Raw genomic sequence first — 27,472 nt, 5'->3', positions numbered from 1 at the left:
TACTGTATTATTTATTTTAAATTAGGGCTGTCAAATTAACGCGTTAATTTCGATTAATTAATCACAGAAAAATTAACGCGATTAAAAAAATTAACGCAGATTAATCGCACTTCTATAATGCCCTTTGACCCGGTGCAAAAGTGGTGCGTAGCTGCACCGAGCTGCACCTGAAGCAGACACAGCCCGCGCGGGTGAAAGGGAGAAAAGTAAAGAGAGAAGCAGGGGGCCGAGGGCTCTATAGACGGTTTAATAAGCATGAAGGTAGGAAGACATCTTACTTTATTCTCCGCAGCCAGTGTCTGTGCATTATTGATTTAGTGGGTGCAACAATGTAGGCTAGGTTCAAAACAGTATCTCTCAATCTTTCTCCCCGTGTCTCAATTTTGTTTGCTAGCTGTCTCGTTGTCCGCGTAAACGTGTGTGTGTGTGTGTGTGTGTGTGTCTGTGTGTGTGTGTGTGTGTGCGTGTGTGTCTCTCAATATTTTTGCCTATGAGTACGACGATGGTGAATGAATCGGCATAGGCATCTGTGGCAGTGCAGCGCTGTTTGTTGTGGAGACAGAAGTTACGAGAGACAGAGAGAGAGAGAGCGAGAGAGAGAGAGAGAGACGGAGAGAGAGAGAGAGAGACGGAGAGAGAGAGCGAGAGAGAGAGAGAGAAACAAACTGTAGCAGGCTATACAGCTGTTTATAAACAGGTATAAAAGTGTCATAAAAGTATGCGATTAATTTAGATGAATTAATCACAGAGCCTGTAATTAATTAGATAAAAAAAATTTAATCGCTTGACAGCCCTATTTTAAATGCTTTGAGTGCAACGAACCAAATTCCACCTACCCCCATGTAATTGAGGCCATGGGAGACATTAAATAATTGAATTATTTGCATGATAACATTATCATTGTGAAACTATAATGTAAATAATATATAAATACATATAATTATACTTAATTAATTCAAATGTTACAATTAGATCAATTCAGATGTGTCTAGAGTGTCATTTTGCCATATTTTTAAAATTACGTCATTATCTGACATCAAAGGACATTTTTTAATGCTATAAATTAAATATAATCAAGTACTGAAAACAGGCATTAAACTATGACCCAACATCCCCTCTACCGCCCTGCTTCCCATAATGTTATCTATATTGAATGTGTTCTGACTGTCAATGAATGTTATAGGATGATACCTATTCATTTTGAGTAACAGACTGTTTGTGTTACACTCTAACTGGTACTTTTCATTCTGAAAGAAGCACTATGTCATGCTGAAAGAGTTATTAGTTGATACTGCCATTTTATTTCTACATATCTAATCTTGTGCAGAAATAAACGATGCTGAGGTCTATCTCACTTGCATCTTCTAAAATAATAACCTGGTATGCCGGACTATCAAATTAGATCCCAACATGATCCCTGCACTTTGTTCAAAGTCAATTGGACGAGAAACTGAGCAAGCGTGAACACATTTACACAACAAGAGATTTAGTTTCATCAAGTATAAAGCTGCTGAGCTGCATCTGCTTAAATCAACACTTTGACATACCTAGGCCCTGTTCTCACGGTGAAAACTTGACAGTTTTCCCGTTTTTTTTTTTTTTAAACCCCGTTCCCTGTTCAGACACAATTTATCTGACATCTTCACCCGTATACATGTTTTCAGAGGAAACGGGACGAAAACGATGTAGTAAGCATGCCAGGCCAGCAGTTGGCGGTACAAGGTAGTAGTAAATAGCATTTCCGGTGCCGGCTGTAAGAATTGAATAGAAAGGCGCGCCTGCGCAAGAACGATTCTTTTTCTCAGCTCTGTGAAAAACAACAACAAACATGGCAATCGTGCCAGTCTAAGTATGTGGACATTTTGGCGTCCTTTTTGGCGCAGTATCCAGCAACAGCACAGCGAATACAGCTCGTGATCCGCCATTGTTGTTGTTGTTTTCCAACTGGCGCACATGGACCTACAAAGACGGCGCATGCCCATTTATCTCCAAACGCAATGCGCATGTGTGAGGGTGGAGCCGTGGCGTCAGCGTTACCAGGGGAAATGGTTTCGGTGTTTACAAGAAACCAAAACCATTGTGTTTTCCAAAAAATCCTCCCTGGGAGGTGATCTCAAAAACTTGCGGTTTCATGCCTGCGTTTGCTGTTTTCATGTACATGATATAGTGCAACCGCGGGAATTTTTCCGCGTTTGCACCATTTCGTGTTGCCGTGAGAACAGGGCCTTAGTGAAGGGTATTGATAAGGCTTTAACACAATATTTTACAAAAGCCCTTTGAAGGAAAATAAATAAAGGAAGTCTAGCAGAGACCATCATGCATTTGAAATCCTTCCATTGTTGTGCTTGTCTACAATAACTATGATGAATAAAAAGAACAAGTAAAGAATGCAGTGAGTGAATGAGTCCCTGCAATTATTTTGTTCAATCTTCCCAATAAGGCCTTTCTGCAGTGTATCCATATTCATCAAGTTAGTCAGTATAGATGCATCCACACTGGTTGTACTTTTTCATTTGCAGTTGAAACCCAGCAGGATATGGAATTTTAAAAAGTGGCAACACCTTGGTTGAAAACTTGTTCTTCTGTTATAACTATCCTTGATTATAAAATACATTTAGGCTTGAAATCTAAAGCAACTGCAGCAATGCTCTTTACTTTTTGAAATCCTACATACCATATCAGAGAAATGACCCAAGACGTCTGTATTATTTAATAAATAAGAAGATATACACTGCATCAGTAAGGGTTAAATAACTTGTTAACAACTGAAACATATTAATCACTGCAGTTTTTGACCGATGGAGGGCTCTCACTCTTGCCTATTTGCTTAGTAAAATACAGGTGCCGATTTTTTATTTTTTTGGTATATTTGACAGTGTTATCCATTTGGGATTTTTGCCAAAATCAGGAGGAACTGTTTTGGATGTTGTTTGTTTTTATGCAATTTACATTTATTTGTCAGTTAGCAGACGATTTTATCCAAAACGACTGGAGGTTGTTTGGATAAACTGGAGGTAGGCACACTTCCTCATACACCTCAATCATACACCGATAGCAGCAGCTGCCGCACAGGGCGCAAGCTAACTATCGGGAGCATGGAGCGATTTACATACAGAGAGGTCTTAGTAGAGAAATCAGAGCATTGGAAATATACAAAAAAGTTTCTGTAAGATTATCTTTTTAGGTGCTATGGTTTAAACTATTCTTTTAAACTGGTCTTTCTTGCCGCTTTTCATCTCTGACAAGCAGTAAGCCTACTGAGATATCTGTGTAGATCCAGCAGATGTACAGCCCACGCACACTGTCTTCATAGCTTAGTCTTAACCCCCTAATGTACTTAAAGAGTTCAGGCTGTGGGCTCCCTTTCCTTCATCATCTTGGCAAGGGCAAAGTATGTACATCACACCACTCAGCAGAGGTTCAGCACTTCAAAGAGAAACCAAACCTCCTCCATCAAGCTGCTGCTCCAGAGTCAGTAGACACAAAACTTGTTCTCTTCTACACGCTACATACCAGTTTACAGAGCCTAGGCTGTGTATATACACCATATTTTTGTAGCAGATCATTAGGAGATATATTCACTGATGTTGACAAAATGTGTTTTCACAACAAGCATTCTCCGGAATCGCTGACTCCACTTGTAACACACTCTGTATCTACACTATAGTCACTTCCTTTCTTAACCATATTGGCACTCAAAAATGGTCAGTGTAATTTTATATCATATGAAAATTCATAGCCAATTTCAAACCGTTATTAAGGTTCACTTGTGTAGACCGAATGTTTGGGTTGATATGGGAGTAGAATAGCGAAAGTCATTATATGCACATGTGTTTTTGCAGATGTTGAAGAGGAGTGGGCAGCATGGATGCCAGAGGACATGCAGTGGATGGGCAATTGAGTGCTTGGAGATAATGAACATATGCGAGAGAGCAGCTCAAGTGGAAACTACTTGTGGGGAAGTAACCCTCAGGAACAGGGGGCCATAACGACCATCTGCTACTCGTCCAGATATAAGTTGGTGTGAGAATTTATCAATGGATATATCACTCAACTGTGAGTAGTGAAAGCTGTGCATTTAGCTTGGTCATAAGAGATCAATAATAAGTAGACCCAATGGCCCTCATTTATCAATCTTGCGTAGACCAGAAAAATGGGTGTACGTACATCTCCACGCAAATCTCGGCATTTATCAATATGGACGTGAGCGTAGGGTACGCTCAAATCCCACGCCAGCTCTCAGCTCGTGTACGCAAATTTGAAAACAGCTTAGACTCGCAGTGCAGGCTGTGCCGGGTAGCCGATGACTTTGTTGGACAATTATTAGAAGATAATACAAATGCAGTGCAAATAAGACCGAAATAAAGATATTAATCACTTAAAAATGAGCAGCTTATGGTGTGCAACTGAGTAGGAGAGCTGATTCAATAGTGCGCACACGTAAGGGCAGTTGTCTCCGTTTTGGAGCAGCTGGGGGGACACTGAGGCACGGGGGCTGCATTCATTCAAAATGTTAGCCTAAGTATTAAATATGTAGTAGACCTACACTGCTCTTTATGATACAAAAAAATACACGGCACAACTATCAGCTTAACATTTTATTTATTTGACGCACTTTGTAGATGTTAGTTCCTCTTTTAATGTGTCATTGATGCTAAAGCGAGCGATTTATTTCCACCTTAACCGGCACGTTTTTCCGATCTGCTGGTGGAGCAGCTCAGCAGGACAGTGGGCGCTCTCACAGCTGATCGCTGCCGGGTCGGCTTGTGCAGCTGACGGCCGGGCTGACCACTCGTGCCAAGCGCATGCTGTCATACAGTAAAACGCTAAATGTGCTATTTTTTGTTTTTAAAACCCTTTTGAGTAGTGCTATCTAAAAGGGCCAATACATTCTAATCATTCAAATCTCTGCAGACCTCTATTTATTTTATGGGGACCATTATCGGACAGTTGGTGCGTCTTTTTCTCCTCCACCACTTATATTATGCCCGCAGCCCCGCACCCCCAGTTGGTTGCATTTCAGAACAGCAACACACTTTTTTTAGTGGCGATTTTGAGTCAACACCAACGCTGTTGACCGCAGCAGTTATTTCCTTCCTAACTGCTGCCTTCTGTCGTTATTTGATGCTGCTTGTAGGCTAATGCTCCGAAATGAAACTCTTTTTTTCTACTTTCGCTGTTATTCTGTCAATTTCTACTTCAGGGAAGTGCCGTATTGCGCATATCCATGTCGCAAAACCTTTGGGCGAGGCCTCTAAACTGAGAAAATATAGGGGCGTGGTACGATTGTTTTCAGCCGCTGCATTTATCAATAATTGCGTGGCGTACGCCGAGATTGGCGAGATACGACTGTTTGATAAATCCCACGCGATACCTGGCGTAGGGAGGTATTTGCGCCAGAATCTGCACCAGTTTCCACGCAAGTTTGATAAATGAGGGCCAATGTGCTGAAGAATATGAACTTTCAGAGTGGAAGGTTTTTTTATGCAAACCACATATATACAGACACTGATATATGTTGTACTTCATATAAATGTCTCGTTATCAACTATGATAACTAGATGATAATTAAAGTCATCACTATCTATTTTCTATCTGGTAAAATGTGACAGGGTAAAGGCGAGCAAAACATCAACAAAGTTATTTTGTTTTCAAAAAGCTTGAAGTCAGAGACAGTTTGGGCTTTCTTTTGTTGACTGTGGTAAACGTTTCAATTATCTTGATCATTAGGAATTTAGTGGCAGCATAAAACAAGATGAAACTAACATATTGATGCAAATTAACTTTGCAGCATGCCTACTTGATACAACAAAATTAAGACAAACCTTCATGAGCCATAAACAATGTAAGCTATATATCTCTACACCAACACTATGCACACCATTCTTATAGTTACATTATTGCGGTTATATTGTATGCATGACCCGATTGTCCTGCAAAGCCTCTTTCTCTGGGAACTCCAGTCCCATTCTCTAAGTGTAGGTTTTCAAGGTTCTGGAAAGCGAGCCCTCATCTGCCTTCTAGAAGCCCTCTGAGGCACATCAATAAGCTAAGTATCATCCCACCAGATGGTGAAGCTGACTGGAGAATGGCCTCATTGCAGGTGATTATACATCTGGAATGGTCCCACAAACCTGGGGATCAGACTCCCTACGGACAGCTGCAGAAAAAGCCTTTTTCTGAATAGCTTAACAACAACCTGGTTGATCAACCTGCCCCCACCTCCCTGCTGTCCTCTGATCTGTAATGTGTGAAACCTGTGTGATTATGAGTAGCAAACCCTCGGTCCTGAAGCATTTCAGAGGTACCAAGGGAGGGGACAATAACAAGAGAGAAAGTTTCCTTTTTTATTCACCCCTTTACTGTATGAAAATATGGACTTTCAAGCTAAAGGTGTTCAAGCTGTTGCATACACAACATCTGTTCTCTGGCTGGCAGCCAACACCACCGTGTCCCACAGTTTGGTGAATGTCGGGAGGAAGGCTGGTTTAACTGCTGTGCTTCACTGCGATTCATCACAGCTGATTGCCTTTCCGTTGTATGTGCTCCATGTTGTGTACATAATGGATAAATGAATAAAAGTCTGTCCACACAGTGAATACATGAGGAATTGAATAGTGTCCTCAACTAAAGCAATGCATATTTGATAATTTTTCGACTAATTGATCAGTGGGTATAAATGAAGACTGTACAATTGCTTTTCTAATAGTTGCTCCACTGATGAATGCAGCCCTGAAATAATCCTTCCAATATAAAGGCCAGGTGAATATGACTGTTATTTTTCATTTCATTTCATTTAACTTTTATTTATCCTCGAGAGACCAATTGAGGGGTGACCCTCATTTTCAATGACGTCGAGTCAAAACAAATTCAAAACAACAATACAAACAAAATATTCAATGCAAAAACATCAAATACACAACAAGTGAAGAGAAGAAAAAACAAAACGATTGAAACATTTACAGAGTGGGGAAGAGAGGCAGCAATTAAAAGGCATACAGTACAATATAGTCTAATTAAAACAGTTACAAGTAGAGTTTGGCAGATCCAAGATAGTCTGTTTAAATTGGCCAAAGGATATGAATGTATTTAGTTTAATTTTTAGCTGTAAGTTGTTCCAGGAGTCAGGTGCACTGAAGCTAAAAGCTATATACCTTATACCTTTGTCACTGTTCTTCCAGGTAGACTAACAAGTCGGCCAATAAGTCAAATAAGAGCAAAGAGAGCAAATGTTTCTTTTAATGTGCATACATAAAATATAACACCAGATAACTGAACCACATCATGTCCTTCAGAAACAAACTATTCTGAGCACAAACAATATTTATGGCTGAAAACCTAGATTGTCATACAGCTTAACCGACTGGGCTGTGATCACAACAAAATACTCAACCAGAAAAACACCAATAAAAAGAGAGCTGCAGAGGCAATACATGTGTTTGCATGCATTTATTTTCAAAGAAAAAACATTCTGCAGACTATAATGTCAGCTTTAAGGTGCAAACAATAAAGTCCAATTAAAATGGGTTCATATTTTGAGAAATATTAAAACAGTTATCTTCACAAAGTCTATCTGAGGACAGCTGCAGGTTATGTTATGAGAAAGTCAAACATATTTCTCTATGTATTTGAAAAGCTCAAAAGCTGGGTCACACTGACTCTCAGATCAGGTCAAACTTATTGAGCTACTTATAGAGTTATGCTTTGAAAATTGGCCTTAGTATAGACATTTGATATCTGAATCTTCCTGGACACTTAAAATGGACCAAAGTTGCATCACAAGAGCAGACATAGCTCACCTTTGTAATCTGAAAGAAAGTGAGCATCTCCTCACTGGCCAATGTGAACACTTTGGTATTCAGACATTTGTAAGTGAGTCAGTTATGAATGAGTCTCATACATGGGAAGCTACTAGAGACAAACATTACATAAAGATATGTGTAATGCTACATATACCAACATTGGAAACAAATTCAGCTATCCATATACACTCAACAAAAATATAAACGCAACACTTTTGTTTTTGCTCCCATTTTTCATGAGATGGACTTAAAGATCTAAAATTCATTCCAGATACACAATTGTACCATTTCTCTCAAACATTGTTCACAAATCTGTCTAAATGTGTGATAGTGAGCACTTCTGCTTTGCTGAGATAATCCATCCCACCTCACAGGTGTGCCACATCAAGATGCTGATCTGACATCATGATTAGTGCACAGGTGTGCCTTAGACTGTCCAAAATAAAAGGCCACTCTGGAATGTGCATTGTTTTGCTTTATTGGGGGTCTGGGGACTCAGAACCAGTCAGTATCTGGTGTGACCACCATTTGCCTCATGCAGTGCAACACATCTTCTTCGCATAGAGTTTATCAGATTGTCAATTGTGGCCTGTGGAATGTTGGTCCACTCCTCTTCAATGGCTGTGCGAAGTTGCTGGAGACGGCTTATGGTGGAAAAATGAACATTCAATGCACGAGCAACAGATCTGGTTGACATTCCTGCTGTCAGCATGCCAATTGCACGCTCCCTCAATGCTTGTGGCATCTGTGGCATTTTGCTGTGAGACAAAACTGCACATTTCAGGGTGGCCTTTTATTGTGGACAGTCTAAGGCACACCTGTGCACTAATCATGATGTCAGATTAGCATCTTGATGTGGCACACCTGTGAGGTGGGATGGATTATCTCAGCAAAGCAGAAGTGCTCACTATCACACATTTAGACAGATTTGTGAACAATGTTTGAGAGAAATGGTACAATTGTGTATCTGGAATGAATTTTAGATCTTTAAGTCCATCTCATGAAAAATGGGAGCAAAAACAAAAGTGTTGCGTTTATATTTTTGTTGAGTATATATCTATATTTTAGAGTTTGTGTGAAATTTAAAATTTGGATGAATGCCCAGTTACATCCAACATGCAAGATAATACCCACATGGCTGCAAGGAGATTATTGACAAAACACTTGTATTGAGCTTATATTATTAGTATTTCCAGCACAGTTTGACAGTTGATTAATGGCTCTTTGCTTAGAGACCTAGAAGCCACAGTTAAATCATTCAATATTGCTAAAGCAGAATGACTTTAAAACACTATACATTTAGCAAGACTCAAAAGCATGTCAACATTTTTAATCTACATATTGACTAAATTGTCTCATGTCCCCCACCCAGAGGCTATAGTCTAATTTGTCGGGTGATATTATGCCTGTCAAATTGTTCCTCAGTTTCACCTTGTTTGCTCAGGAGGGTCAACAGATAATGAATAAAAAGCGTTTTCCCTCCACATTAAACTCACCTTTTTTGGTCTGTTTTTTTTTTAGGTATGCTCGCTGTGTGTCTCTGCGATTGGCCCCAGGGTCAGTTGGTCTAAAATGGAGGAGTTGAGCTTTTCATTTGCCAATGAAACAGCAAACTTAGCAATGGGTGTTCAGGACCAAGTCTGAAGAAATTGGGAAATTGTATGCATATATTTCACTGTAGTTTTTACTGTAGTTATTAACAAATCTGCACTAGGCAATTTCACTTTTTAGCACTGTCAGCTTAGACACATGGCTGACTATCTCTGCTTTGTATTGATGGTTATAGAGAGCAATACATTTTTATTTGACTTTGCTACATTTCAGGTCACTAGATAAAGCTATAAAAACCTAATAACTATCCTGCAAGGGGATGGGAAAAACTCATAAAAAGACAAAAGCGAATCCTGTGAACTGATTCTACATTTCAAATTAGGAAAACCATGTCATGGTTACTGGTCAAATGGTTACTTGTTCTGGTGTTTTATTTTTAAATAGGACCCCTGAAACGATGGGCAACCACTTTCTCATTACATTTCTTTACCATGGTCGAGACTGTGTACAACAAAACCTGACAGCTGTACATTCTTCAAAAAAATCAGACCATTTCTCTCTTCACCCTCTTCCCGTACAATAAATATTTTCCACTTTTATGCTATTGTTGAGATAGGCAAGAATATTGCAACTTTTCATTGTACATATCTTGTTCTTAGGAGAATGTGAAATGTATATTTCTTGTTTTCGTAGGGAAAAGTATGATATTTTTAATAAGACAGGCAAGGTAACAAGTGACCTTTAATATTAAGGTAGAATCACTAAAAGTGTTGTATTCAAGTTTTTATCCTGAAATATATACATAATTGTGAATTCCTAAGGCCTCTCTGAAAAGGCATGCCTGGGCTTGTCCTGGGACAGGTCAGGGGTGAGAGAGACAAGGGGGGCAGTGGGTCCTTGAGCTGGACACACACACACCCTCATCTTTACCCCCACCCTCTCTCCTCCTAATACACACACCCACTCTCTCTGTCTTCAGACTATATAAAGCCAGGGTTTTGAGCAAGAAGTTTAGTTTTTTGGGAAAGCTGCTACTGAGGGTTTTTGGGGAAGCTGTTCCACTTTTTTGTTCATTTAGCATGGACGAAAGACTTAGAAGAAAAACTCGAAAGAAACACTCTGAATCTTTTTGAGTGCAAAATACTTAGAAAAATTTAGTGAGTTATTTTTTCTTTTCAAAAAGGGGAGAGGCTCGGAACCAATTCTTCCTTTTCTATTCTGAGAAGTTTGGTAAGGGACCATTTGGGTTATTGATGGGAACTAATTGATGAACCAGGTTGTAGAATAGCATGGAGTTGAGGTTGAAAAACTGTTGAACCAACTTTTCCTGATTGTTGTGTCGCAAAATCAAGCTTGTCATAGCATTTGAAGATATTCAAATATATATGACAAGATTGAAAGAATCGGCCAACACCCAGAACTATTGAAGTTGTGTAGACAGTAGAGCTTTAAAAAACCTGAAGATGAGAATACTCCTGATCTCTTGTGGATTGAAAATGGGAGAACTCATGAACTAAATTCAATGTGAACAAAAGACATACAACACATAAGTTAAGTCTTATACTTCTCTACATATATTAACCACATTAATGGGAGTGTAGGTACTTATTTTCCTTCCTTTCATTTTATTTTATTTTTTTTCTTTTTATATTGTGAAAGTATAATCTTTTTGTATTGGTTAAATAAAATTTCTTGAAAACGCTATAACTCTTGAGCCTGAATCTTTAGTTTAAAGTTGGGAACAAGGACCTAATTAGGGTTTTTCTTTAAAGAGACCGCGGCGCCTCTGAGGTAAGCAATTCAAACCTACACTACGGCTACACTACTGATAACAAAGAATACACATCCCATAAACACACTCCTTGAATTAGGAGGGAATTGCATTTATCTATTGGCCTAAGCTCATCCAGGTGTATGGACTTAGTGAGGACTTAACGGTAGTCTTTTGAAGCTAGGGGTAAATGTGAGGTATTCATCCACCAGAAAACTTAAAAACCTATTATCTAATCTCCTCCTTTCTAAACACTTATCAAGGATAAAGGTCTGAAATCTGGATTTAACCTAGGATAAAATTAGAAGAGACAATTGTAAGGGTCGTTAGGGGATCAACACAGGGGGAGATTTGGAGATAGGCAGGGGTCAAAGGGTAACATGCTTTAAAACCAGAGCCTTTAAGGTAATATATGGTGTGAAGGTTTTTGGTGAAAAGTAAAACCTTTTGGGAATTGTGTAAATCAGCTTTTGGTCTTTGTTTGCCATAAATAATGAGCAGGGGTCGATGAACACATAAACTTTATAGTGGAACAGGTTCAAACAAGGAACAAACGAACCTGGCAGGCTATATATACACACAAACGTCCTGATATTAATTTAGGGGTGTTTAAATCTGGTGAAGGGAATACCGGCATAATCATTACTATAAATCAATAAAGTATTGTACATTGGCCCCCATTTTGTAATTCATGTCACATGTCCTTTGCTCCCAGTAATTACAGCAAAGTCTCAACATTAAAGATTGATCAATATTCATTTCTAAATTTTTGAATATATTTATACTTGACATCATTTGTTATATGAACTGCCTACTTTTGTTTGGTAAGGTAACACTGCATACCCACCATATACCCCAGAGACATGCTCATTATAACACAAGCCGCAGGGGAGGTGAGGGCAGCACAGGAATAAAGGAACATTGAGTCTACCTCAGCATTTGCTTTGATGCAAAAATGTGCATCACAGCAAAAGGCTTTTGTGATTTTGGCGCTACATTTTTAATGGCTGCGGCTTGAGATTTCCCAGTGTATTTGCCACAGGTGAAAAACTGGCATTCGCTATCGTCTCACCTCTTTTGCACCGAGTCAAAGGGCAATATAGAAGTGCGATTAATCTGCGTTAATTTTTTTAATCGCGTTCATTTTTCTGTGATTAATTAATCGAAATTAACGCGTTAATTTGACAGCCCTAATATATATACACTGTGTGCACAATTATTAGGCAAGTTGTGTTTTTGAGGATTAATTACATTTTTGAACAACTACAGTGCTCTCGGTCAATCCAAAATGTTAATGAACCTAAACCTGAATGTTTACGAAAGTAAAAGTGAGGTTTTGTCTTTTTTTTTTTTTTTTTAAGATTTTTTTTTTGGCATTTTTATGCTTTATTGACAGTGCAGAGAGACAGAGGTGAAATGAGGCAGAGAGGGGAGTGACATGCAGAGAATGACCGCGGGTGGGAATCGAACCCGGGTCTGCTGCTGGGCCCGGCCCAGGAGGGGGACGCCTTACCAACTGAGCTAAAGGCGCCCCCTAGGTTTTGTCTTTCTTACGAGCAAATATATATATGTTTTGCTATTATTAGGCAACTATTAGTATGCACAATTATTATGCAACTAAATAAAAAAACTAAATTTTTCCCATCTCACTTGTTTATTTTCATCTGTTAAAGTGAGAATAATTAAACAACTCAAAATTTACAAATACAAATTTCCGACATGTCAAAAAAAAAAATCAGTGACCAATATAGCCACCCTTCTTTTCAATAACTGTCACAAGCCTTCCATTCATGGAGTCTGTCAGTTTCTTGATCTGTTGACGATCAACTTTTTGTGCAGCAGCAACCACATTCTCCCAGACACTGTTCCGAGAGGTGTACTGATTTCCTTAACTGTAAATATCCCGTTTAATTTACTTTAAATTTAAAAAAATTGATTTACAATGCTATGCGTAATATTCAGCTAATCTTGTTATAGTTTCTGTTCAAGCTTTGGTGATGTTCCTGTATTTCTTTTTCACACTACGTCTCTACTACTTTAATGTGCAGGTTTATGAAGAGGAGAATGTGCAGTGCAGCTTATACTATATTATATATCAGTTCCCATAATGTTCCTACTGTATGTCAAAATGTGGCATTAACACTCGCCTTATTTGATGATCCTTCTCCCCCGCTTTAAATACGCTATAGATCAGGTATAAGATGATAGCGCTCTAATGCAGTGCTAATGGCATCCAATACCTTCCACACTAACGCATGACTGCAATTTTGTCACAGTGGGTGGATTAGATACCTACACTCATTGCAACAAACATTAAATTAATGCACTCTGCAATTGGGGCTATTTGGTGCGTACAGCACACTATTAATGTTAAGTAGATGAATCCATAAGCATATATCTTGTGTAATGCTATCATGTGTTAATGTGGATGTGTGTGTCTGTTTCACAAGAACACAAAGTAGAGTTGAACCATTGTACATGAGACATATTATACACTTAGGTGCAAATACTGTACTAACACACTAGAGGCTGACAATTTCACTTTTATGCAAGTGATTTGGACGGGAGAGGAAAAAAGTCAACAGGAGTGGATGGGACCAGAGGGGTATACTACAAAGCAAACTCAACAGAGCCTGGCTCTCTTTTTTTGATCTGGTTCAACATAACACATACCCTCGCTCAGAGCTAACCGGTATCACGAAGGCAGTTATCAACCTCTTATGTTGAACGAGGGTTTCAGCTTCAGGCTCTGTGCGCGTCCCCATAAGAGGGGGCGTTTGGCCGTCATTTGACTCTGCTTCCGCACAGACTGGACTGATCTTGTGCCGCTAACTTTACACTAACGGACTGATTGCGAGCAGCTGACTTCGCTGACTTCACAAGAGTTTGTCAGTCTGAATGATCACAGAACAGCAGAAAACAGATCGTTCTCGCAGTGAGAACGATCTGTAAAATAAATGACATTAAATGACATTATAAAGCAATTAAAGGTTGAACTCGGATTTAAACAGTACACCATTTAGCCTAGTTGATAATCCTACACTTAGGAATCTGATTTAAGTCTGACACTGTCCCCTAATGAATAGCATAGCCTATGTGGAAAATCACGTTAGTTTTGGGCCATATCAAAATTAATACAATTTTGATTTAGGCTAATAGCCCTTTATTTGCATCTTATAAATACCATTAAAATAAATAGCCTAGATACAAAACCTGTAGGCTAGTCTGTATTTTCCGGACAAATATGAATCTACTGTGAGAAGCATAACCTGCGAGTCTGCAGCGATGTCCGAACTGTGACAGCTGTCACCTGTCACGTCACAACTGTAATCGCTACTGATGAAAAGAAAGAAGCCTACAGTGAAACAATGTTGCAACCTGTGATTTTATAGAACGCTTCATTAAGAGCCAGTGTGTGTAGATCGCCAGGTAAAATCATTTGAGGTGAGAGCATGGCACTGCATACATAGGTCTAGGCTATTTTAAATGTTCTGCATCAATAACTATGCATGTGGCAAAAAGCTGCAGCGCGATGTTACAGTTCACTCTAATGTAAGCCTTATGTCACGGCTTTGTTTCGTTCAATAACTTACTGATCAATAAGTTTACTGATTTAACTAGTTTACTCAGGAGAAGTATCGCTCAGACAATATAGTCAGGTCCGCGCCTCCGCGCGATTTCAAAAGGTGTAGTTTCCTTAAAGGGCAGCGCTCTAAGAGCCAAATTTAAACTCAAACTCTGGAACAAAAACTGGTCTGGGCAGGTTAGCCGTGCAGCCTCTGTTACCACGGTGATCTAGCCAGGTAGAAAGAGAGCCACCTTTCGTGATACTGAAAACTCTGGCTTTAGACAGCTTTAGACTCAACAGACCTCGCTCAGCCCTTAATCTCGCTTCGTAGTATACCCCTCAGGAAACTTAATTGTGCATTTTCTAATGTAAATACACACAACCGTTTTTTTTCTATTCTCTGCAGTCTGCTGTGGTCGGGTCTGCTCACTGCAGTGTACAGGCAGCCAATTTAAGTTATATGATGCAGATCAACCAGCCAATCACTAATCAGTATTATGACATACTGACCACCCACATGGTCATAAGCAAGCGCCGAAAAACTTAACACCAAAACAAAAATGGATTTGTCGGCATAGAAAATGGCATCGCAAGAAAAAATAAGCACACACGACCAAAGCATTAAGTTAGCTGAACTTCCAAGCTGGTCCGAAGTTTGAAAAGCACGTTTTCAGGGTAGAGAGGGATGATATTAAAACACTGTCCATCTCGCCGTAAGGCTTGCAAAGTATTTATCAAATATGCTGTTATTTTTCCACGACAGGATGTTTCTTATAGGGGGAGAGGGACAGTACCGTAGTGCAAATCCACTCCTGTGTCACCCTCTAAAACACAGTTCATGTGCGGACATACACAAGAAGACATGCACACACCTTGCAGCCTTCCCTCTGGCAGCCTGCCTCCCTTTAGTGCTGATAAAGACACATGGGCTGCTGACATTCACTGTGAGAGCCGACACCGTTTGATGAGTCAAGTCCTTGGCTGGCTGCTTTTCAAATGTCCTTAATATCCTCAGGTATAGTTATAATGTACACTGTGTGATGAAATCTGAGGCAGGGGCTTGAGGGGAGGCCTTATAAAATGCTAATCCTAAAATTCTACTCATATAATGAGACAACACATTCTCCTATCTATGCCGTAACTTGACTCAATAACATTTGGGATATGTTTTACTTCTACAGTCAATAGGCTAAAGACAGTTTGACTTGTTCTCTTAAAAGTGAGGTTGAAATGAAATGGAATGATTCATATGTTTACCAGACCAAATCTGGGGCCGTATTCACAAAACATTTTATCTTAGCGCTAAGAGTACTCCTAAGGAGCACTAAAAGTTCTTAGTAAGGAGTAATTTCTTAAAACCTATTCACAAAGCTGATAAGATCAACTTTTACTAAGGAATGGGAGGAACTCCTAAGCTAAGAATAGAGGGCGGTGTTGACCCTGTTGCTATGGATGATGTCATGTTCATACCTTCTATGCCCACAGTGATTGGCTGAGAGGGAATGAGAGCTAAGAGTGAGTTTATGATAGAAACACTGTGGGAGATATCCATATCGTGTCGCTGTATTAAAGTGAAGAGTTTTTATATACAATTAATGACAAGTGACACTGATTTAACATGAAACCAAGATACTGCAGGGTTTCCCACACATTCTTTCACAATTAACCTACAATAGCGCCACATAGCACCACATTCATTTAAAATGTTACAATGATTTGAATCGGAAAAAATATCCTCATTGAACAGCTGCACGCCATGCACTCTCACTGTATTTCCCTCAACGGCTGACTATGCCGCATTAGTCAGACAGCGACAAACCAGGAAATTCGCAATTTAGAAACAACAACTGGCGAAATCGTAAAGTGCATGCGGAAGGAAAAAGGCGAGACGCAACTATACAGTAGCGGACCTGTGGAACGGAGGAGATGGAAGCGCCACATATGGGCCTACTCTAGTAACAAATTAAACCCAAACGGGACACCAGCAGTAACTTTCAGTGCATCGTAAACCCAAAGCAACTGCAGGAAAAGGAACTTAATACATAATTTTTTATATAAATATAATACATATAAATGTGTCTATACTTTCTAAACATAGCTTTACTAAGATCATTAAACCCTTACAGCTATTAAGGTACCTTTTGTAAAGCTCACTAGCATTAAATCGCTCCAAAATGCCATCAAATGAGTGTCTGTGATTTACTCTTAGTGACTTAGGAGTCCTCTCGAGGACTCCTAGCTTTTTATAGATGTAGGAGCTAGTTTTAGCGCTAAAATGCTTTGTGAATTACACTTATCTTAAAAAGTTAGGAGTCCTAAAATTAGGAGTGAAACGCCCCTTATTTTTGAGAGTTACTCCTAAATCAGCACGTTAGGACCTACCCTTAAAATGTTTTGTGAATACGGCCCCTGAGCTCCATGTTGCATCACCATTGGCTTTCTGTCAATATGACATTCTTCCTCTGACAACCAATTCATGTTTGATATTTTGGTTTTGAAAGAGGAGCAGATCAGTAGTATGTGGTTTATATGCACATTCATCCAGCACAGGTTGTGTAAGGTGAATCATTCGACCTGCACAGTGGGTTACAACTTTAAAAAAGAAAGAAAGAAGAAGAAAAATGGTCCAGATCTTTTAACTGTCACTTCACCCGATGTACACTTTAATGTTTCCCCAATGCACCACAGAAAAGCTAATATCTTTTACTACAACTTTCAAAACACAGTTGTAGAGAGGATAAGGCAATGACCACTGAGAATAGACTAAAAATGTGTCTTCAAGATAGACAATTCCTTTAGATGTGATGCAACATAAGGCCAATGCAGGCAGTGGAGAAACTTACAGGACTTTCAAAGCAAGCGCTCCCTTGGTGGCTCATGGCTCCGATGGAGTTTGGACGCTTGTGAAAGAGTTAATCAGATTGAGATTGAAAAAAACTATGAGTTTAAGTTATAGTAGCAAAATAATTAACTGTGGCATCCCTCATGTATTTTAACTTTTTTTAAGTAATATTGTGTCTAATTTTTATTCCATTATTAAAGCTGGGGTGGAGAATTTGGGGAGAAAATAGCAGTTGGGATAGAGATTTGAATCCAAATACCTCAACCGCTCCACTTGTTCTCTTTGGTCCCTCCCCTATGGTCCCTCCCTGACAGGCTCTACACCAACAACGTAGGTGCCAAAGTGAATGGACAGTCCCAACAGCCAATAAGAACAGATAATCAGATTATTTATTTTTTAGAATCGGAGCCTCGCTCTGATTGGTCAAAGTGTACCGCTCATGTTAATTTTGACCAATCAGAAATCACGCACCCCAGCTTTAACTGTTGACTCATACCATAAGCGGCATTAACAGAGAGAATCAATGGTAAACAACTGCAAGATTGAGTGGGCAGCTTTCAAAGACTGCCTAGTTATTCCTCCTCCAACAGGATTATTGCGCGGATATTTTGTCTTATGTGGACACTGGACAGGGTTGTGGTCTTTGCTTAAACCTGAGTTATTCTAATACATAGTTTAACACAAAATGAATTAAATAAAGCCTTAGTTCTAAATGACCATTGTGTACAATGTAGTTTCCTTTTTGGATCACGCTGTGCCAAATGGCCTGACTACTGATACGGTCAAACAGGTCAAGGTATATACAGTAATATATCAGGGGTGTCCAAACTTTTTTCACTGAGGGCCAACAACGGAAAAATATACCAAGGGCCGTGCCACTCACTAGAGGTGAAATATATTGAAATCAATCGAAATATAGCTAAATCAATTCAATGTTTATAAATTATGCTTGATAATTGAATATAATTAAAGAAAAAAAAATGGCAAATGATTTTCAAAACAGCAGCCTCAGCTTGCTTCTTAGTCAGGATGGTGATCCGCCCCCTTCACAGCCCTATATAAGGGGAAAAAAGGGAAGGATAGGCTATAGTCAGAAGTTAAAGGTGAAGTAAGCGATTTATTGATGTTAATATAAGTGTAAAATCGCTCTTTATTCATACAGTGATCACTTTCATAAAGCCGATCTCTCATTCAGCTGCTGCTCTGCATGTAATCGGCAATTAAACTTTACGGGGGATACCGAAATTAATATCCAATCACAAGAGAGAACGCTAAAAACCGACACCCGTCTCACTCATGGTCTCACTGCCGGTGCACGCCAGAGCGACAGATGGGTGAATGTGTATGCGCCTACAATGGCGGAGCAGGTAAAAATCCTTCCCAATGTCTGTTTTGATGGTTTTTATCATGTTTTATCACACTTATGGATCTGAGATGATGCTAGATAACTCGCTGCTTGAGGACCGCAGTGCTTTAATGTGGTGACGTAGGGACGAGCGAGGGGACTGCTAACACGCAGTAACTGACAGGAAGTTAGCTAAAAGAACCATTCCGCTTACAGCACCTTTAATGGGCTTGCTGACACATCAACAAATGTTTGTTAGGAATGGTTATCAACTATTATTGACTGAATGTATTAAGTAGTTGGGCCTATCAATATCACGGCATATTTCCACTGTGAGAAAAATATTTATAAAAAAACAGAAGTCTAATTTTAATGTTAGCCTTGACCAGGATTCAAACCCCACTCATCCTCGGCCTAGTTCTTGGCATTAACCACTACGCTATCTGGGCATATGGAATATCTGAGTTTTTTCTCGTCAGATACCGCGTCTCCAGCTTATTTTTCTATTTTATGGACTGGGTTAATGGAAGGGCCGTATTCCACTTTTTTTTTAGAATGTGCTGCGAGCCAATTAAAAAGGGTTTGCAGGCAGGAGTTGGCCCGCTGGCCGTAGTTTGAATACACCTTGAATACAGTATATAGTATATACTCTTTGCATGCCCGCAGTTGGCTATTGTTCTCGCTTTTGTTTTTTGCCCTCTCTTTTATTGATACAAGCGTACTCCCATCGGAGCACAAATGCAGGAATGTTGGCTGTGCGAGTCACCGAGAGATGGTGTGGGTGTATGGCACTCTCTGACTACAAATGAGAGCAGACAAACACAAAGGCAAAAGCTAATCCGTCACAACTGTAATGAGCGCGTCCCTGCTAAGCTCCCATAAGACGACACACGGGTGGTTTGAGAAACACACACACACACACACACACACACACACACACAAACAGCAACAGTGAGAGGGGAGATGCATTAAGCATGACATTCACATGATGCCAATGCCCTTAAGATATTACTCACACACAAGCAGCATAAAACATGTCTGTATAACGCAGCACACTCTGAGGAACTCCTTGATTTCCGACTTCCAACGATTAAAAAATAAAGAACAGCCATGCTAATAAAGGCTGGCAACACATGTACACGACCACACATATTAAGTACTTGGTGGAGAAACTTTTGAACTGAGTATTGTCCTGACCCTGTTGCTCTCAGTGTGAGATACAGATCTCAGATGAAAAGCCACAATGAGAGGAGCACAGACCTGGTGTTAATTGGGGATTAGTCACACAGTAAGGCTATAATGAATACAATAATTGCTTATTGGTGGCCTGTGGCTGCAAAAGCAATTTACATGTGTTTCAAACAACCAACCATCCCTTCCCAGTGTCCCTGTCTGACACCTTTCTCCATATAGAAAGGCTTTCAATGAGGGTGTCTTTCTTTGATTCATCTCTAATGGAACACATGTACACAGGGGTACTCATGACACAAGCTCTTGGCTGGCATCCAAGTACACACACATACACTCAACAAAAATATAAACGCAACACTTTTGTTTTTGCTCCCATTTTTCATGAGATGGACTTAAAGATCTAAAATTCATTCCAGATACACAATATTACCATTTCTCTCAAACATTGTTCACAAATCTGTCTAAATGTGTGATAGTGAGCACTTCTGATTTGCTGAGATAATCCATCCCACCTCACAGGTGTGCCACATCAAGATGATGATCTGACATCATGATTAGTGCACAGGTGTGCCTTAGACTGTCCACAATAAAAGGCCACCCTGAAATGTGCAGTTTTTTGCTTTATTGGGGGTCTGGGGACTCAGAACCAGTCAGTATCTGGTGTGACCACCATTTGCCTCATGCAGTGCAACACATCTTCTTCGCATAGAGTTTATCAGATTGTCAATTGTGGCCTGTGGAATGATGGTCCACTCCTCTTCAATGGCTGTGCGAAGTTGAGTGTATATATATATATATATATATATATATATATATATATATATATATATATGTGTATGTTATGCATACATTTTCAGTGATTTATGTGGAAAATCGCAATATGCATCATGATGAAATATATTGTGATATCTCATAACGTGACTGATATATCGTTTTGCGTATTGTATCTTGACTACATGCTTATACCCAACCCTAGTGTGGAGAGAGACACATCCTGGTTGCTTATTTTCATTACATCAAATCATCCACACGTGTAGAAAACAAATGCTTACCCTGTGATGCGTGGCAGTGTGTCAGTGGAGAAGAGGGCCAGTGGTGGTGTGTCCCGCTCTATGAGCCATATTGTGTATTGCCCACTTTGCTTGGGGTGGAGGAACACAGCCATGTCCAGGCTACATGAAGCCTGGCCTCCCCAAAGCCAGGGACTCAGCACCCAAGGGCCCCCATAGGCTGAGTTGTTCACCCAGTAGAAGTGACCTGAAGGAGAGAGAGATAGAGGAACAAATAACTTTAGAGTACGGAACAGTGGCAAAAACAGAGTGTACTAATGAGGAATATACCGTAGAAAGACAATCGGTTTGAGAGTGATTCTAAGATCTAGCTAAATGCAGAAGAAGCAAGAATGCTTTAGGATGATCAGAAATTATAATCTCATGAACATTTATTTTGTGTTGATGCATGTACAGAAACCAGATGAGTGATGGGCTATGATTTCAAATGTCTTTTTAAGGCAATGGCTGAAAGCAACACTTGATTAGAACGCATGAAATAAAGCTGCTTTGAAAAAGAGCAGTCAATGACGTCCCTGGCACACACAAAAGAGTGGGTAGTGGAAGAAATATCAAAGCAAAGTTTTTTCTATCACTGATATGAAGTCCCATTTTTACTTTACAATCTTGTTTATGCATGGAGTTTATAGTAGGCAGGTAGTTTGTCTCTGTGTGGGTGTGTGTGAGGTACGGAAGCACAAATAATCTAAAGTTGAAGGAAGGATAATGCATTTTTTAATATGCTCAGGAGAAGTTGTGTTGATGAGGTCAAACTTCAAACATTTTTAAAACTAAAATCTTGCAGAATAAGCGATTTTTTCCTCATCATTCCAAAAACTATTCAAGGTAAGCCTGTCCTGATGTCACTGTTTATTTTGCCCGCAAGTGTAGGGGTCCTGAGATGTGCTCCCTGCTGATTTAAGAGTTGTAGAAATGTTTATGTAAATATTATTCAGCACAGAGTAGATATATTTTCTTTTATACGTTCTCTCTATTTCCAGACTGCACTCTTGCCTCTGGATAATGGAAACAGTAGCATCCCAAGGGTCAGATTGTATCAGAGCCTACTTCTCTATCTGGGACACACATGTCTCAGCCGTTGCACTCAAACAAGGATTTGCCATTAGCTGGATATGTAAACTAGACTGCATGTTGGTACCAATCAGACAGAGGTAGGCTGAGAAAGAAAGGCTGTACACACTACTGATATGTAATGTATTGAATCCAAGTCTTGTTTTCAGTTTAATAACACTAGGTTGTGTGAATATAATGTATATACTGTATATATGTATATGAATATATGTATATATTATCCATCCCTATATTGTATTATATACCGATTGTATATTTCCCTCTATAAATTTCTGTATAAAATGATTTGTATGTTTACATTTCCTAACTGCCTTGCAGGTCTTTAATGTGAAGAATGGCATTCAATTTGAAATAAGCGCAAACATAATAGACATCTGTAGGAGGACCTCAAGCCATTTTAACACCTTTTATTCTTGCTTGATATCCAATGCATTCCCTGATCCCCTGTGGTTGCTGTAGAACAAGTGCATTTGGAGGCCTTCAAATTGGAGTACTCCAGTTAAGCCTCATTTGCTCTCCCTTCCACATTTGCATGCTCCTCACACAGAGGGTCCAGGCAATTTGGCAAGGACAGTCCAAGTGCTTACAACAAGTTTGCTGGCAATGCAGACTGCACACATTTTCTACACACCCAGCAGCACTTTGATATAAAGGCTTTAAGATTCAGCCTGGAAGGGCTTTGGGCCTGAAGGCAGAAACCTATTAACCATTGTTTCCCAGTCCAAATGAGATGAAGAAATACCTGCTTGGGAGCAATTATCGGCAGTGTACAAATTCAAACTGCAAGCTAGATCGGACTTTTAATTCCATTTGTAGGTTCCTGTCTGAGATTCAACCTGTGAATACTGCTGCCTAACAGAGCCTGATGCCCTCATTTACTGCATCAAAAGACCTGAGGGGTATATTACGAAGCGAGATTAAGGGCTGAGCGAGGTCTGTTGAGTCTAAAGCGGTCTAAAGCCAGAGTTTTCAGTATCACAAAAGGTGCCAGGCTCTCTTTCTACCTGGCTAGATCACCGTGGTAACAGAGGCTGCACGGCTAACCTGCCCAGACCAGTTTTTGTTCCAGAGTTTGAGTTTAAATTCGGCTCTTAGAACGCTGCCCTTTAAGGAAACTATACCTTTTGAAATCCCGCGGAGGAGCGGACCTGACTACCTGTATATTGTCTGAGCGATACTTCTCACTGAGTAAACTAGTTAAATCAGTAAACTTATTGATCAGTAAGTTAATGAACGAAACAAAGCCGTGACATAAGGCTTACATTAGAGTGAACTGTAACATTGCGCTGCGGCTTTTTGCCACATGCATAGTTATTGATGCAGAAAATGTAAAATAGCCTAGACCTACTGTATGCAGTGCCATGCTCTCACCTCAAATGATTTTACCTGGCGATCTACACACACTGGCTCTTAATGAAGCGTTCTATAAAATCACAGGTTGCAACATTGTTTCACTGTAGGCTTCTTTCTTTTCATCAGTAGCGATTACAGTTGTGACGTGACAGGTGACAGCTGTCAGCTGTCACAGTTCGGACATCGCTGCAGACTCGCAGGTTAAGCTTCTCACAGTAGATTCATATTTGTCCGGAAAATACAGACTAGCCTACAGGTTTTGTATCTAGGCTATTTATTTTAATGGTATTTATAAGATGCAAATAAAGGGCTATTAGCCTAAATCAAAATCAAATTTGTATTAATTTTGATGTGGCCCAAAACTAACGTGATTTTCCACATAGGCTATGCTATTCATTAGGGGACAGTGTCAGATTTAAATCAGATTCTTAAGTGTAGGATTATCAACTAGGCTAAATGGTGTACTGTTTAAATCCGAGTTCAACCTTTAATTGCTTTATAATGTCATTTAATGTCATTTATTTTACAGATCGAAATTAATCAATTCAGTAGCCCAATTTTCTGACAACATTCCACTCTCTCCTTATTTGCAGTATGAGTTTTTTTCGGCTCTCTGTTTTCTGCTGTTCTGTGATCATTCAGACTGACAAACTCTTGTGAAGTCAGCGAAGTCAGCTGCTCACAATCAGTCCGTTAGTGTAAAGTTAGCGGCACAAGATCAGTCCAGTCTGTGCGGAAGCAGAGTCAAATGACGGCCAAACGCCCCCTCTTATGGGGACGCGCACAGAGCCTGAAGCTGAAACCCTCGTTCAACATAAGAGGTTGATAACTGCCTTCGTGATACCGGTTAGCTCTGAGCGAGGGTATGTGTTATGTTGAACCAGATCAAAAAAAGAGAGCCGGGCTCTGTTGAGTTTGCTTTGTAGTATACCCCTCTGGTTCAACCAAATGTCTGATCCAATATGCACAGTGTAACATGACCATTGATGGGGTTTCAAGCAGTACAGACAGGATGACTCATATTGAAACCAGCTTTGCATAAGAAAACGACAAAAAATCACTTTAACACAAGACATGTAAATTCACAATGACACCTGTCTTTCATATTAGTTTCCTTTAAAGTTCAATAATCTATTATGTTTGTCACAACTTCAGCCGGTATTTAGTCTGTTTTCATTTGTCTGTTTTCCTGGTTTACTTTCTGTGCCACTCCCTCCTGCTCTGCACTCCCAGTTAATTACATTCACCTGGTCTGTCCCACAGTCACCTGCTCCTCATTAGTCAATCAGCCTCAGTATATATCACAGTCATTTCCCTCAGTTCTCTGCCAAATCGTCTAGTTTGTCTTATGTGTTTCATAGCTATCCAGCGTCCTTATACCTGCCTGCCTGTTCATGTTTTCGACTCACTCCTTTGGATTTTGGTTTTCCCTTGTGCCTGCCTCTATTGGACTGTTTGCCACGCTACTACCTGGTTTGTCTTCACATTAAAACTTTTGTTGCTGCACCTAAACTGTTTTGTGTCATGCTATTGGGTTCTCGTCTGTCCATCCTGGAAACCTGACTGTTTCATCCAAGACACCAGGACTGAATTAATAAATTACATATTTTCTTAATAAGTACGCTTAATGGGAGATAAACAGTTACAGTATATGAAACTCTTGCTGGAAGGAACCTTACCAACACATAAAACATGTACTGCATACTTTTACTAAAATTGTCATTAGGCACTGAAGCATAACGTTACCTGGGAATACCCAATTTCATTTTCTTAGTTTTCATAATTTTTCAACAGCACTGTATCTTATGTTCCATGAACACTGACTTGAGCCATGTTATCAGTTAGATATCAGAAAGGCTGTACTGTTGTTAACCACAAAGCAATTGAGATTAATCTTTGAACACAGCAATAGACAACGCAAACACTGAAACAAGTTGATAGGATTTGATGTTAAATGAAGTGGTGCAAAGAATTAAATCTGACACTGTGAGAAAGACAATTATTGTAGCAGTAGTGTTTAACTTGTTCCACAGAGAATATTGTTGCACAAGACAAAAAAAAGTGTGTATATATTGATTATAAGCACTGTATAAATACCATGATCTATATCACTGATTACACAAATAACATAATCAATAGCAATAAAGACAACAATTTTCACTAATAATAAAAGTAGATAAACTAAACTTAAAATGCCAAATCAAGGCACTATCCCTATATCCCTGAGTTTATTGGCAACATTAATCATGGATAAGCAGCACCAACACTTAAAGCGGCTACGAGTAACATTTAAATATCTTTTAAACAGCCTCATGTTTCCTCTCATAATCATAAATTACCTTTAACAGCAAACGAGACCATCAGTGCAAAGAAAGACGTTTTTATATAGTTTTTATTGCTGCATTTGATCTGGTCGTACACCCAGTCCGATTTTCGGTTCACGCGTGCATGCTCTATGGTCACATATCCGTATTGGTCACAGATTTCAGTGTGGCGCAGGAACGTGAATTGAGAAGCCTATCCCTCTAGGTGAGGGAAGGGGAGCGGGAGCCTTGTTTGAGACAGTTGTTTGTCGTCATAATGACTGATAACGGGGCTGAACCATAAAAGAAAAAAAAGAAAATGCAATGAAGAAAAGCTAAAAGGGAGAGTGATAGTCGGGCGGGAGGGCGTTGCCAAGCAACGTATACACAATTTCACCCAGCGAAACTAGACTGCAGTGTTTACTCCTAAATGAATGAGCGGTAGCCTACTAAAACAAAGTTTACTTTGCCTCACCAGCATCATCAGATGACCATTATTCATCGGAAATAGTCATTATTTACAACATAAACACATTACCTCATCGTGATCCATACTAACTGCCATCTCTCGTTCATTCGCTTTGTGTGAGGACACGGGGACTCGTTCAGCTCCGTGAGAGATGACAATGCATCAACTCATTGCAATCAGGTGTGTTTAGCACTTACTGGCATTAGTTGATGCTGTGTCACCCATAGACTCACGGAGCCGAAAAGAGTCCGGTGCCCTCACACTTTCAACACACGGACACGCACCATATTGCTTCCTGATTATTTGAATCTTGCACGCCCGCACGAGCTACAAAACAGCTTCACGGCAGCTGGCGTCGTAATAATACTACCACTTTTGTTCAAAGGTGTCGCCAACGTGCCGACTTACTCGTAGTAGCTTTAATATGGTTAAACTCAATCTACCAGTACTAGTAAAATGTGAGGCTCCAAACACCATAGTCACAGAGAGTTTGCTTGAACTTAACTGTGTTGTGTTGATAGTGTGAAGTTGGTATTTTCGTGCAGACAGAGACAACCTATTCACAGTCAAAAGTCCCAAGATTATCGCTACTTCTTGGGTCTGGCAAGTACTCTTGTCTATGCCGAAGAAGTTCAACATTTTAGAACCACGGCTGTATACTTCCAAACAGTGTGCTCCTATAGAAAGTCGAACAGTAAACAATTTCAATAGGAAGGTCATCAAAGCACTCCGATAACCTCTCACTAACCCGGGAATGACTCAGAACAAAGTCTTAAAGTATGTCATAATAGTATGGCCAAAAAAACACTCATTAAAGTAATGTACTTAAAGGGTCACATACTGACTGGACAGTGACAACAAAAAAGATCTTCAGAGGCACCTTCATGGTATGGGGCGGGATTGTTTTTGAGCACGTTACAGTCTCGCCTGGCAATTGTGCTCAAGATCCAAGGGGTGAGGGAAATATATAAATAACTGGGACACATAGAGCCTTTGTAGTCGAGACAAAAAGGAATTAATACATAAATTAGCAGATCCTTTGAGTGGAAAAAGCACCAGAGTGTTCGTGAACAAAAAAAAAATCCTTCCGGCAACTGAACAGTGAAAGTAGCATTCATGAAGTCTGCGTGAAGGTA

The 27,472-nt window shown here is 39.7% G+C and overlaps 1 protein-coding gene across 1 annotated transcript in view; it reads right to left on the bottom strand.

The window, feature by feature from the left end:
* Positions 1-27,472, bottom strand: part of LOC307261486 (ALK tyrosine kinase receptor-like) — a gene marked incomplete at both ends in the record, with an annotated part of 372,653 nt that overhangs the window by 126,344 nt on the left and 218,837 nt on the right. Inside the window, one exon of the mRNA XM_080042042.1 lies at positions 21,123-21,327. Within this exon, the coding sequence (XP_079898168.1) occupies positions 21,123-21,327 (205 nt within the window). The remainder of the gene's footprint in view (positions 1-21,122; positions 21,328-27,472) is intronic.

Source organism: Ammodytes marinus (assembly GCF_949987685.1).
Source record: "Ammodytes marinus genome assembly, chromosome: 15".
NCBI lineage: Eukaryota > Metazoa > Chordata > Actinopteri > Uranoscopiformes > Ammodytidae > Ammodytes > Ammodytes marinus.
This window is presented reverse-complemented; position numbering and strand designations above follow the sequence as displayed.